At 47.4% G+C, this 13,818-nt stretch overlaps 1 protein-coding gene across 1 annotated transcript; it reads right to left on the bottom strand.

The window, feature by feature from the left end:
* Nucleotides 1-721: 721 nt before the first annotated feature.
* On the bottom strand, nt 722-12,355 carry LOC309827769 (zinc finger protein 862-like; the record flags this gene model as incomplete). Its single annotated transcript, XM_082662578.1, has 5 exons — nt 12,160-12,355; nt 5,883-5,994; nt 4,567-4,671; nt 2,372-3,069; nt 722-919 (listed from the first exon to the last, which is right to left on the bottom strand). The coding sequence occupies exons 1-5, from the start codon at nt 12,181-12,183 to the stop codon at nt 722-724; spliced, it is 1,137 nt and encodes a 378-aa protein (XP_082518704.1). The 5' UTR covers nt 12,184-12,355.
* Between the last annotated feature and the right edge of the window lie 1,463 nt (nt 12,356-13,818).

Genomic DNA, 13,818 nt, shown 5'->3' on the forward strand with positions numbered 1-13,818 from the left:
GCCACGTGAAAATCCTGGGTGTCTGATGGAAAAAGGAGGCAAAGAACAAGAAGCAGATGCAGGAGAGGAGCCTCTTCTGGGAAAGTAATGAACAGCACGTGCTGTTCTTCATTCTCCAGTGCCTATAACCTAGTGACGCTCAGGCCGAGACCGCCCACCATGCTGGCCCCTGATGAAGCAGCCCCAGCACAAAGTAGAGGGCGGAATCCAGGAATCCTCCCGGAGGCCCTTTCTCGCCTCCCTGCCTTTGCTCACGCTGTCCCCACCTCTGACATGTCTAGATGCCCGTCCCTGTGCACCTGGCTTTCAACTCAGTTAAAATATTTCATACTCTGTAAAGACAGCCCTTATCCCTCCCTCGGATGCCTGGCCAAATTAAGTCACTCTTTTCAGCAGCTCCAGGACACTCTTCCTGAATCTCTAATGGAGCTGGTGTTATTGCATACTTTCTTATTATAGTGTCTGTCTCTCCCACAAACTTGCCAGCCCCTTGAAAGCAGAGACCGTGACTCATTCACGCCCATCCAGCACGTAGTAGGTACTCAATAATGTTTGGTGGAAGATGGATGATGGGTGGGTGGATGAAGAGGAGATAAAGCACAGTATCCCAAAGCAGGGAGAGTTCTGAGACGCAGAGATATAAGCACTCTCTGCCTATGCACAGTGAGGGCAGAAATGGGAACACGACTACAAGCCACTGCTGCCCTCGTGGGTCCCCACGTCAAGTGATGGTGGCAAACAAAGGTCTACACGGATCTTTACCCAGGGATGCCAACAGCTCATAATTCATCCGCATCACGTCTCTGTACAGCTCCTTCTGCCGCTTGTCTAGCGTGCCCCACTCCTCCCGGGTGAAATACACCGCCACATCCTCAAACACCACGGGAACCTCCTCAAACAGCCCCTCTTCAGAAGGATCCTGCAACAAAGAGTAGCAGTCACTCAATACTCCTCTCACGTCAGACACCCAGCATGATCCTTCCGGGGTCCTGCTCAAGGCCTTTTTCTCCTGGGAAGCCTGCCAAGAGGCCCCGATGCACTCTGAGGAATTCATTTATTCACCAAAAGTCAAAGAAGCAAATGTGTGTGGCCCAGAATTAGCAGGTAAAAACCAAACGAACCTCAGTGTTATTCTAGAAGGAAGGAATGATCCTTCCTCTTCTTTCCTGGAAGGAAAGGAAAATGCACTGAGGAACAGGGGTCTTGCAGAACCTCATGGCTGCACCCTGTTCTTTACAGCCCCAAGGGGCACCTTCTACTCATCCACGACTGCAAAGGTAGCCAGCTGCCTCTAGCAGCCCCTGCTAAGGTTCCCCACCAGGATGGGAAGGAAGAAGCAGTGAAAAAGAACTAAAGATGCTCATATTCAGTGACTAGGTTAACACACACTTTACTGTTAAAGGAATTCAGATTGTAAAAGGTTAGACCTGTTTATTAGCTTCGAATACTAAAAACTAGAAGGAACATGAACATGAAGGGAAATGAGCTTTGTCACTTTTCTGGATTCCATAAAAATTCGAGCTTACTAACTTTACGTATGATGTCAGGCACGCGGAACGTCTGAGCTCTTCTCATCGGAACACTAGAGGGGTTGCTCAAAGTGATTTGTAGCAAAATCCCGCTTACATGGAAGAGTTGAGAAAAGGGGCCAGATCTGGTTACTCGAAGATTCCAATTAATACAGTTTCTTTGCAGGACAATTTTCCAAAGAATTAGAAAATAAACCTATTTTATTTTACAAAATAAACCTGAGGTGAGAACTAGAGTCTTTGAGGGCCCACCAGTGCTGCAGGGAGTAGAAGGAAAGCACTGGGCTGGCGGTCAAGGGCTCTGAGGGGAGGTCACTGCCGCAAGAGCCCTCGTTCTCTGGCTACATCACTCCCCCGCTACGTCTTAGTTGTTCCCCAACAACATGAGTTTAACCAGGTTTGCTCCACCCACCTCACAGCAGCATTAAAAACACTACATAAAAGGACACGTCTGAAGAAACTTTGCAGTGTTTAAAAGTGCTACATGATTTTGAAGTTAACGTTAAAAAATTTGTTTACATTGATTATTTAAGAGCTCTGTGGCTGTTTTGTGGCTGTGGACAATTTCCTGAGTTCTGTGGTCGTTCTGGATTCTGGATAAAGATTACTGTTCTGAATTTAGGTGCTCTCTTTATATCAGAAGTTAGAATATTCTGGTCCACTAATTATGTTTTGTCATCTGCCAAAAGGAGATGATTAGAGTAGGGCTGTTGTCACAAATAAAGGAGATAATTAATACATGCAAAGCACTTAAAACAACACCCAGCACATTACAAGCATGTCAGCTTATGGTAACGCTATACAGAATCCTTTCCCTTGAGCAATCATTATAAACGTATTACCTGGCCATGGGGTTCAGGTGAGTCATTACACAAAATGTTAACGTCTGAGGAGCTGTGGATGTCATCAGCAATTTCTTTTTGCCTGAAATCAGGAATGCAGTCTAGGTACAATGCAGGAATTGCTCCACGCCCTCCAGGGTCCTCCAGTGCAGCTCTCGAGCTGGGCAGGAGCTGGACCATGTTATCATAGATCCCCTGAGGCCCTGGGGGGTAACATATGGGGTAATCTGCAGTGAAGAGGTGTCCCGGACTGGCCAGCACCTCTCTGGACACATCGTGGATGCTCCGGAAACGGGCTGCCCAGCTGGGGTCCCGAGCTGCCAAGGCCTTGGCACAGAGCACGTGGGCCTTGCTCTTGGCATGGTATTTGAGAGTCTCCACCTTGAATGGTCCTGTGTAACCTTCTATTAACCTTGACCGTTTGTCTCTGACGGATGGGTACTCCCGGCAAGCCGAGCAAAAGAGAGCCGTCCGCTCCTCGTTCATGGCCAACCACGGGAACTGCGCAAACCATGCCTTCTGGATGGACCGGGGTCTCAACGGTTTTCTGCTTCCTCCTGTGCAGTCCCCCTGGAGGCTGCCACCCTCTGAGCTGAAATGCGAAGGACAGGCTTTCTTCTGAGGAGGCAGGTAGAGTCCAGCGTCTCTGGCGGGACTTTGCATGTCCATTTCTTCCATGAAGCCCATCTTGTTTTTTCCTTTAGAAAAAAGAAACACATGGAATTTTCTCTGACATCCTATAGGTCGAGTCACTGCAACTCACAGAGGTGCTTAGATCCATGGACTATCAAAGCTGCAACCACACCCACAAAGTGACAGCCTGCACCCGTGTTCTCTTCTCTCCAGCCCCCAACCCCCAGGTCCACCTTGCCTAACCCAGAAGAAACCAAATGGGCTTTAAGAAAACAGTTGTTTTTTTTTAATATAAAGGACAGATATACCTGGCAAAAAAGAGATCTCTGCAACCTAAAACAGTGGCACAGTCTTCAGGAGAGCAGACTTATTTATGGATAAGAACACTGAACTAAGAGAAGGTAGGGTTAAAAAGGTAATTAAAGCAAACACTGCAACTGCACACTTGGCAGGAACCCCCCTCCTTGGTACTCCTGCCAGACAGGCATCTGCACTTTGCTCATGTACCTTTAGAGCAAGAGAGCAACCTACCTTCCGGGCAGGCAGTTTGGTCCCCGGAGTCTTCCCTGAGCTGCAATCCATCTTTGAGTACCTGCCCCTCAGGAGTGCTACTTCAGCCCTTCCCACACCACAACCCTTCCAAGAAGTGAAAAATCCCATGACGTCACTAAGACTTTTCTTCTTTAAGCTAAACCAGCAGTTTCTTTATTCACTCCTTGGTTGAAATGCAGCTTAGACAACTCTAACTCCTCTGGAGCCATTTATTATGCACCAACAAGTTCAGATGCCCAGTGGGCAAGGACTCAGCAGTACTTTCTCCCCGCCAATGGACCAGTCAGTCTACGAAACTGTAGCCAACCCCGGAAGCACAAAGCTACGAGTAAAGAGTCAATGGGCTCAAAGTTAAGAGCCAAGCACAGGAGAAACAAACCGAAACAAATTAGTATCTGTGACGTCTAGGGCTCCTTGCGGTCCATCTGAGATAAATCACAAGGGAGAGCAAACGTCCACAATTCGATCCATCGGGGAACTCATTCCACCTCCCTTTTCTCCTGTAGAAGGGGCTGGGTTAACGCGCTCGTCTTACACAATGACAGAGGCCATCTGGCCTGGCTCTGGGCAAGCCAATCCCTGAACAGGACATGCTTATCAAAGGAGGAAAGCAAACATCAGTCCCTAGGATTTAGCAGCCATCTGTTTATTCACCCATTCATTCCATGATTGTCTACTACGCAACCACGTGCCAGGCATTGTTCTTGGTACTGGGACTACAGTAGTAAGTAAGACCAAGTCATGCCTTCATGGAACTTAGAATATATAATTATACATAAATATCTACTCTCAGGTAGAAATAAAATAAAGGGAGATGAGAGTTTGGAGAACAACATTGCGGGAGGTGTGTATATCTTAGACGGGGTGACAGTTGGGGGAAGAACAGCATTCGTGTGTAATTGGTGGGGAACAGGGAGAGGCAGAGGATGAGACTGGAGCCTTGGGACCCAGCTTCCTGCTCCCTCCCTCCAGCTAAGGACCCCTCCTCCCGGGGGCAGGTCCGCACTCACCTCGGTGGAGGCTCAAGAGACTCCTCTGGCCCTGGACCTTGGCTAGCCACTGCTCTGGCCCTCGCTCAAATTTATAGAACAGCTCTGGGTTGGCAATAGCTGGTCCTGAGTCAGGAACAGAGAGATGCACTGTGAGGTCGGATCCAGGTCACACAGGCTAAGAAGGTATGAAAACTACTGGTCCAGAACAGAGGCTCAAACTCAAATGCGGAGCGGGACCAGACAATACTCTGAGGAAACCAGGCAGGGGTGGGAGGCTGTGGATTTGAACCCAGGTGTGCGGTAGCTACTCAAGTCCAGGAGGGGCCGCCAGCTGAATACAGGGTCAGCATGGCCTCTAGACCATCCCAGTTTCCAACAGAAGCCAGAAATCATATTTCTATATGAAAACCCCCCCATGGCGAAATACTGACAACTTATTTAAATATTTTAAAGCCAAAGAAAAGAGATGAAAGAAAGAAAGAAAAAAAAGGTGCAGGCCAAATCTGGCCCACAGCTGCTACTTTGCAACTTCTGGTTTAAAAGAATCATTGGTTTTCAAACCATTTTTAGTAGACAGTAAGACCACAACCCCTCCATCCACAGAGAGCTGAGACTGTTGCCCCCAGAACCCTGAGGGGTCAAGAAGAAAAGAAGCAGAGAAAGGCACGGCGCATGGTCATCAAATTGAAATCCGAAAAGAGTACATGTGCATGTGCACATGATGAAATAATTCCTCTCTGTCCATGGTCTAGGAAGTCTACCCATAGAAGCAGAGAAAGGACATTCAGAAAATAGAAAAGATGAAAACTACCTACATGGGCACAAAGTTTCAAGTTGTTTTATTTCATTGAACCTCTATGACAAGCCTGTGAAGAAAGAAGCCAAGGCTTGAAAAGGCTAATGGGCTTGGTCAGTACCATGTGGCAGAGCTGGGACTGAGACCAGATTTCCAGGCTGCAGATCTGATGCTCGTTCCACCACCACCCACCACCTCCAATGTCCTCTGGGCACTGAAACAAAATCCACCCCGCAGTGCCACAGTCCACAGGTGGGGCTTCCCTTCTGGCACGCTGGGATATTCTGAAGCATCCAGGTCTAGCCTTGACACGTCGAATTTCCCCACTTCTCTTGGCTAATTTCAGTGGAAAAGAGAAAGGGTGATGTGTGAATCCGTGTGCAGTTAAGTCAGATATGGGACTGAGTGGATAAATAGTATAAAGATGCCTGGAAAAAAATGGTCGGATTCCAGAAAATTCTCAAGTATGTCATAGTCAGACATGGTTGGGAATGCTGACCTAGATTCAGGCAGTGGGGAAGTGAACAGGAGCCCATACCCAGTGGTGCCGCCAGCTCATCAGAACCACAGATCTCCTTCTGTTGCTGACTCAGCAGCATCCACTCCTCCTGAAGCAAATACACCGTGATGTCATCAAACGTCACAGGAGCCTGCAAGGAAAAATGACACCAGCTAAGCACCAACTTCTTCCTTAATCTTCCACACCTGAGCTCACAACCACTGAGGACACCCCTACTCTGGGAACAGATCAGACTGGGGGAGGGGGCGTTATCAATCTACATACGAGACCTGCACCGCATTACTCTCACCCCCTGGGTGCAAGTCACGGCGGGAATGAGACCCATTCTTCTAGGAACAGCCACACACTGCAACAGAAGTGTCATAACGAAGGCCAGCTCCGGACTCTCACACTCGTCCCCCTGCACACTCCTCACCAGCCTTCGCACGGGATCCATTACTTCTCAGCCAGTGCGTCAGCAACAACCAACAGCACTTCTTTTGCAAAATCTTCAACGTGGTAAATCCTCACTTAGGAAGATGTATCTGATTTCTGGAAGTAGTCAACCGTCACTGAGAACTATGTCTGTGAATGTGGTCAATTATCAAGATAGGCAAAGCTTTAGCGCTGAGAACTGTATTCCATGGGGCTTATAAAGGAGCTCTCTCTGTTTCACCAAAGAAGGGCGAGGAAATTCAGAAAACGTTTCAGGAAGTTCTGAATTAAGATGCAGATTGAACACGTACACTGAATTTTGCTTCCTCCTGTGAGTTTAAAAAGACACTCTACCCCCGAAAAAAACTCCAAACAAAACACCCTCTAAGGACTTCCCTGGTGGTCCACTGGTTGAGAATCTGTCTTGCAATGCAGGGAACACCGGTTCGATCCCCGATCGGGGAGCTAAGATCCCACATGCCGTGCAGCAACTAACCCCGTGAGCTACAACTACTGAGCCTGCACACCACAACCACGCACCGCAACGAAGAGCCCATACACCACAGCGAAAGATCCTGCGTGCCGCAACTAAGACCCAATGCAGCCAATAAATAAATGTTTTTAAAAATTGTTAAAAAAAAAACACCCTCTGGGATGGACAACACAACAAGGGAACAATAGCAATACAATTTTGTTAACTGAAAAGCAGATGAAAAAGTAATAACTGAGCAGATCCAAGAAAATCATACCCTCAGCCAGCAGTGGGCAAATGGAGAAACAACCCAATTTACATTTGCTAAATCCTCAAAAGACTCAGGATCTGGCAGCCCCAGGAACCTCTGGCCTGGGAGTGAATGCAGCGAGGTTAAAATAATAAGAATCTGGGGGAAGCTGTTCGGAACAAATGCCTGCCCAGATCCCCTACACAGGCTCCAAGTTGGCAAGTCCCTCCCTTCCACGTGCTCAGAGCTTCCAGTTAGATTTCTGGTTTTCCACTGTTAAGCGTCAGCAAACAACTGGACTACCAGACATCTGAGGAAAGGCTCTAACAGGTCTGACAGAGATCAAAACAGACAGGAGATGAGCAAGAGTGAGGAGGAACTGAGGAAATGGAAGTGGGGCATGGAGCAAAAAACCTTTAAAAAACAAAACTATCATCAATAGCCTCAGAGAGGTAAGATATTGCAGCCATGAAAAAAGCGGTTATAAAAGAAATAATCGGAAAACAGAATCTGTTGCTGTTTACCCTTTTAAATTTCATACCACCAACACTTATCAGCTAGTCAAAGAAATAAAAAAAAATAAAACTATCAACAAAAAGGAAATCCCCGGGCTTCCCTGGTGGCGCAGTGGTCGAGAGTCCGCCTGCCGATGCAGGGGACATGGGTCCGTGCCCCGGTCCGGGAAGATCCCACATGCCGCAGAGCAGCTGGAGCCTGCGCTCTGCAACGGGAGAGGCCACAGCAGTGAGAGGCCTGCGTACTGCAAAAAAAAAAAAAAGGAAATCCCCGAACCCCCAAAAAACAACATTTTGGGAAACAGCATCCTTGTGACATAAGGATGTCCTTCCAACGTGACAACTCTGAAGGGGACACAGTCATTTCCATTTGAAACAAGTTCTAGTACATTTGTTTAAAATCGCCTGTAATTTTATACTCAAACTTAAAGCACATGAAATATCTACTTTAACTTCAACATAGAGGCTTCTTGAGAAAAACAATACAGATAATTATCAGTCACTATTGATTTGTATATTTTAAAGTAAGTTGAGTATTTTTCTTATGAGTCAATATATGTTTACTGCAGAAAATTTAGACAATAAGCAGAAAAGATGTTTTAAGATCACCCTCAATCTCCTTACTGAAAAACAACTACTATTGACATTTGGTATGTAACCTTCCAGTCTTTTGTCTACGAATATGTATAAATGAACAGTCTTAAAAACAAACATGGAATTGTACTGCCAATGTGTATGTGCCAATAGTATGCCAATGTGTATTTTAAATAACTATTTGCTCTCAGAGTGTCTTCCAAAGCAAAATGTGATTATAATTGCAAAAACCTGCTGCAGGATGGGCTCCACTAAGAGCAGGCGGGCGGACGGCAAAGAGGTACACACAACATATGGCCTAAGGAGAGCCAATGTGGGGAGGGGGGAAGAAAACCCTTGAGATTATACTGAAGGCAGATCCTAGCAGGATGACCGTATACTAGGACTACAGGGCAAGCTGTTCTGATCAGGGCAGGTTAGAGTTTGTGACCAAGGGCAAGCAGGGTTCCCTATTCATTCCCACCCACCCTGTCTTCCTGAGGGGACAGGTGGGCATAATGAAAGCCAACAGACCCATCACTTCATGAGAGCCACAACGATGAAGAGTATGGCCAGGGCTGAATGTTTAGATAATGAAGAACTGTCTTCCCAACGAGTAACTATGCTAAGCCTTGAACCTCTCTTTTAACGAGTATTATGGCAAGAGCCTTCAGATGACTGCAATGTAAAGGAAACACAAATCTGCTTGAATAAGAGGAATTTCTTACCTACACAGAAAGCAAGGACTATCTCTGGATGTTCAACTTTACTGATTCCCACTGTCTATAAGGCAGAGCTCCGAGTTCTCAGCCCAGCACCAAGTCCCCTGGATCTGAACCTAACTTACCTTCCTAACCTCAGCTCTAGGTATTGCCCCACCTGGAATCTCTACTACAGCCAGATTAGTATAATTGCAATCACTCAGGGACTTTCCTGGTGGTCCAGTGGTAAAGAATCTGCTTTCCAATGCAGGGGACGCAGGTTCGATCCCTGGTCGGCACGTTAAGATTCCACATGCCAAGGGGCAACTAAGACAGTGTGCCACAACTACTGAGCTGGTGCGCCTCAAACCAGAGAGCCCGTGTGCCAAAAGCTAGAGCCCACATGCTCTGGAGCCCACGTGCCACAACTAGAGAGAGAAAACCCTCACGCCACAACTAGAGAGAAGCCGGTGCACCGCAACGGAAGATCCCGCATGCCTCAATGAAGACCCTCCGTGTGCTGCAACTAACACCAGACGCGGCCAAAAATAAAATTAAAAAAATAAAACATTAAATTGCAGCCACTCAACCTATCTTGTACCTTTCCTCCCTCTTCACACCCAATCTTTACATTCCCTGACTCTGCCTACTTCCTCCCACTCACTCATCAAGTTCCTACTCACATTCCATCTCTTTCTCAAAAGGGACTTCCTGCCCACCTAGCCCAAGCACTTCTACTTCTCCCGAGCAAGGAAGGCTTTATACCCCTCGTGGTGCCTGGTCCACAGGAAGCCTATGCTGATCATCTTATTTTATAACCCCCTTCACCATCACCACCCCTTTCCCCACCAGCACATTATACAGAAAATATTTCATAGGCATTTAATTCATTTTTTCATTCAACATATTCTATTTGTTTCTGTGTGCTTGGAGATCCTAAGATATAAAAGACACTATCTCTATTTGTCAAGGAGAAAAACCCATCAGGAGATGACAGACAACTGTGATATAAGTGCAATAATAAAACTTCTAAGGGGGGGTGGGGTGCCAGTGGTGGCTAGGAACCAGAGATGTTGAGGCAATAAATACATACACAGTAAATGTGTATGAAGCAATAAATACATACACAGTAAATACTCCTACTTGGCAGCAACGACAATAGTCTCCCAGAGGGCACATGAGGTGTCAGACTGCAGTGTTCTTCACAGCACCCATACCTACAACAAAAGGGCTTCTGTATGAGATGCTATCTTGAGTCATTCATTCAGAAAATACTGAGAACCTATTACATGCCAGATACTGCTCCACTAGTCTAGCTGGGGATAGAGTGAAGTCAGCAAACAAATAAATGTGAGAATTTTATATAGTGACAGGGCTGCGAAGAAAATAAAACAGGATAACGGGTTAGAGTGATGGGGAAAGGTCTTTGTCCTCTATCCATTATTCTGCCAATGGCAAGCAAGATACCCCACACTTAATCCAATAGGCTAAGACTGCTTTTAGTTAATAAATATCACAAAATAGCATCTAAGGAAGATTCTAATAATACACCAAGCTACTACCTCAGGTGGACCTCCCAGTCTTCCAGCTTTGAGAGAAAAAAGTGATATTCAGAATGGAACTTTAGAACAGCACAGCTATTGCACCCAGGCCTTAGTTATTGTCACTCATCTGCAATACCTCTTAAACTGCTAGTTTGTTTTGCAATTACTTTATTTCATCTTTGGATAACATCCTCATTCCCTAGGTTAAAAAACTGATGTAGCTGGGAAGGGTGTCCTTTTGAGACACCTTACAATCACGATTAGAATCAAGGGTGAAATTTCTAGTCCCCAGTGTTTTCAATTAGTGGTTGGGCCTGAAAAGGACATAAAATTTCTCCTCCACCTCCCCAAATATCTGTATTTCACTCTTCTCACACCAAAGGCTAAGAAATCCTACAACTGAACAGAATACCTTGAAATCAACCTCAAATCACTAATTCCACTTTTCAGTGCCAATTGTGTATAGCCCTTCTGCTACTGCATTTTGCTCCCCCTCTGTCCAAATTCAGGTTCAGTCTAAACGAAACCTCAGGATATTACCTGAGGGTGTGAGCCATTTCCTTTACTTTTCTGGTATCCCCTAAAGTGCTTAGCATGAGGCTGGCATGCAGTTCCCCTTCAATCTTTCTCTGGTTACGTTCTGTTGAGCTTTATTGTCTTGGACTGTTTATAGGTTGTTTCATCTGGAAAATGCATCACGGTAACTTGTGGAGAGGATGGAGTACGGAAGAGATGATTAAGCAAGGAGTAACTTCTTTTGTAATTCAGAGTCCTTCCCAGTCTTTCCAGGAAAAAGTACAGCATCAAAATAACCTCACTATCTTTTCTGTCTTTTGTCTGTTGGACAACCCTTCCAGGCTTGTCCATGTTATTGAAGTGAAAACTGCGGGAAAGCTCCTGGAGGAAAGTAGTCATTTCATATGTACTTCCAGCATCTCCATCAACTTAAATCATGGATCACAAATGTTTATTAAATGAACAATTTTTTTTTAAGGAGAGACTCAGTATGCACTCGAAAACGTTTGTTGAGGAGGTTCCCTTTGTGCCAAAGAAGAAACAATCCTCAAGAACTGGTATCAAATAACATCCAGAAAGATCTCGGTCCCCAAAGGCTGCCAATGTCTCCGAATCAAGTGCATGCGACCACGCTCGTCTTTGCTGACACTGACTCCGAGCTCTAGCAATCCTGTCAAACCCACTTAACTCTACCTTCAAGCACTTTTCCCCACCTTTTCTTCCAATTCACAGCCTCTTGCTCAAAGCCTGAAGCAAGTTTATGAAATATGCTTCTAAGCAATACTCAGAAACTCCACGAAGTAGATAAGCTAGAAACAGAAATCGGCAAGAAATGTGCCAGATGCCTTGTCTTTTTCTTCTCAGCCCTTTCTTGGGAAGGGGGGATCCAGGCAGGGCCAAGCCCTCACCTCATCCTGCCTCTCGGTGATCCCTATGCCTGGCTCCCAGTGGGGTCCGATCCAGCCTCAAAGCCTTAAAACACGCTGGGCCTCTTCCAAACGCCAGTGGTGGTGTGGGAAAATAGGAAGCACTTTCGCACTACTACACTGGGCGGGTCACCCAGCCAGCGTCAACCGGGCGGCGGGCTCGGCGGAGGGCTGCTAGGCCAGCCGCGTGGGGAGGGAGCGGAAGGCTGCGCGGGACTCGCCCGGAGTCGGCCGCCCAAGTGCAGAGGAAGAAGCGGGCGAGCGGGCGAGTCCTTCCCTGCAAGGCTGGCTCATCTGCGAGGACTCCGCCCGTACCGCCCGCCTCGCCCAGATCAGGGATCTACGGGAGGGGAGTGGGCGGCCCCAGGGCCCTTCCAGGCCTACCTTCCCCGACTCCCTGGGCTCCATGGCCCTGCTTTCGGTGGCCCGTGCTGACCCCGCCACGGCCTCCAGGCCGCCCCCTCCCCCCGCGGCCTGGCCTGAGGATGCCGTAGCCGCGACCACCTTGGGGACCCGGACCCCCGGAAGGGAGGGCGCCCCGGCGGGGAGGGAGCGCGGCCCGGAACCGGCCGTCCCTGGTCAGAGGGGGCGGTGACGCTCGCGGAGCCAGGAGAGGCGCGCAGCTGGTACTCGCGTCGCGCCGAGCGAGCCGCTTTACGGCAGCAGCCTAGCCCGAGGCGGCGGGGCATCATGGGAAGCGCGGTCCAGGCTCGGTAAGCGGCTCCCAAGGCTGCTATTGCTCCGGGAATACGGGGTCCCGGTTGGACGAAGCAGCTAGCTCTCCGCTCTTCCCGCCTCCCTCCCCCGGCGATGGTTACTAGGTAGCGTACCCACGACGCTCTCCCAGGCCCTATAGGAAGGGCAAAGTACTCTGATTGGACTATAAGATTGCTCGTGCTTGCGTCTATTCCCTCGCATTTTTAGGGCGAATGTCAACCTTGAAGATTCCAGACTGTATCTAATCAAGGAGGTAAATACTTTTTGTAGCATTCATTCAAAAAACATCATTGGTTGCCTGTCATGTTGCCAGGCATTGTGCAAAGGTTTGGGAATGCGCAGTTGAGTTAAACAGAAACTTTGCCTCCAAGGAATTCGTAGTCTATTGAGGAAACAGACCATAAACATAACTACAAAATGAAGAGACAGTGCAACGAAAGACGTAAACACAAGACTCTATTAAAGCACACTTTGTCACCTTAGGGTGCGGTGGTGGGACGATATGGGGTAGTTAGTCAAGGATTTCCTGAGGAAATGCTGCCTGAGTTGAATTAAAACAAGAGGTAGGAGTTAGCCACGTAAAGAAGGTGCTATGGTGTCCCCTCCAAATTCCTGTGTTAACCCCTATGTGATGGTGTTTAGATGTGGAGCCTTTGGGAGGTAATTCGGTTTAGATGAGATCATGAGGGTGGGGCTCTCATGATGGGATCAGTGTCCTTATAAGACAAGACACCAGAGAGCTTGCCCTCTCTCTCTGCCATGTAAGGACACAAAGAGAAGGTAGCTGTCTGTAAGCCAGGAATAAAGTTCTCACCAGAACCCGACCATACTGGCACCTTGATCTTGGACTTCCAGCCTCCAGAACAGTGAGAAAATAAATTTCTGTTGTTTAAGTCACCTGGTCTATGGTATTTTGTTATGGCAACCTGAGCCAACTAAAACGGGAGGAGAAGAGGAGTGTTGCTAGGAAGAGCAATTGTGCATGAGAAACAACCTCGGCAAAGCCAGGGAGGTGAGCAAACAGTGTGTGTAGGGAAGGTGTGTAAGACAGGAAGTGGTGGGAAATGACGCTGGAGAGACACGAGGGATGGATGTGGAAGGCATTGTGTGCTGCCTTTAAGGGCTGGAAGTAAGTTTTTAGCTGGTGACTGGTGTGGGCAAATTGCACTTTAGTTACTGAAGAGTGGAAGGTGAATATAAAGGGGGAAAGATAGAAGAGAGAAAACCAAAGTCTAAATACATATATTTACTCTCCATTCTTCTCTCATCTTCTTTAAAAGTTGTAAAATTATATAAAGTAATAGTAACAATGTGTTGTTTCGCTTG

The sequence above is a fragment of the Grampus griseus genome, assembly GCF_964374135.1.
Source record: "Grampus griseus genome assembly, chromosome: 9".
NCBI lineage: Eukaryota > Metazoa > Chordata > Mammalia > Artiodactyla > Delphinidae > Grampus > Grampus griseus.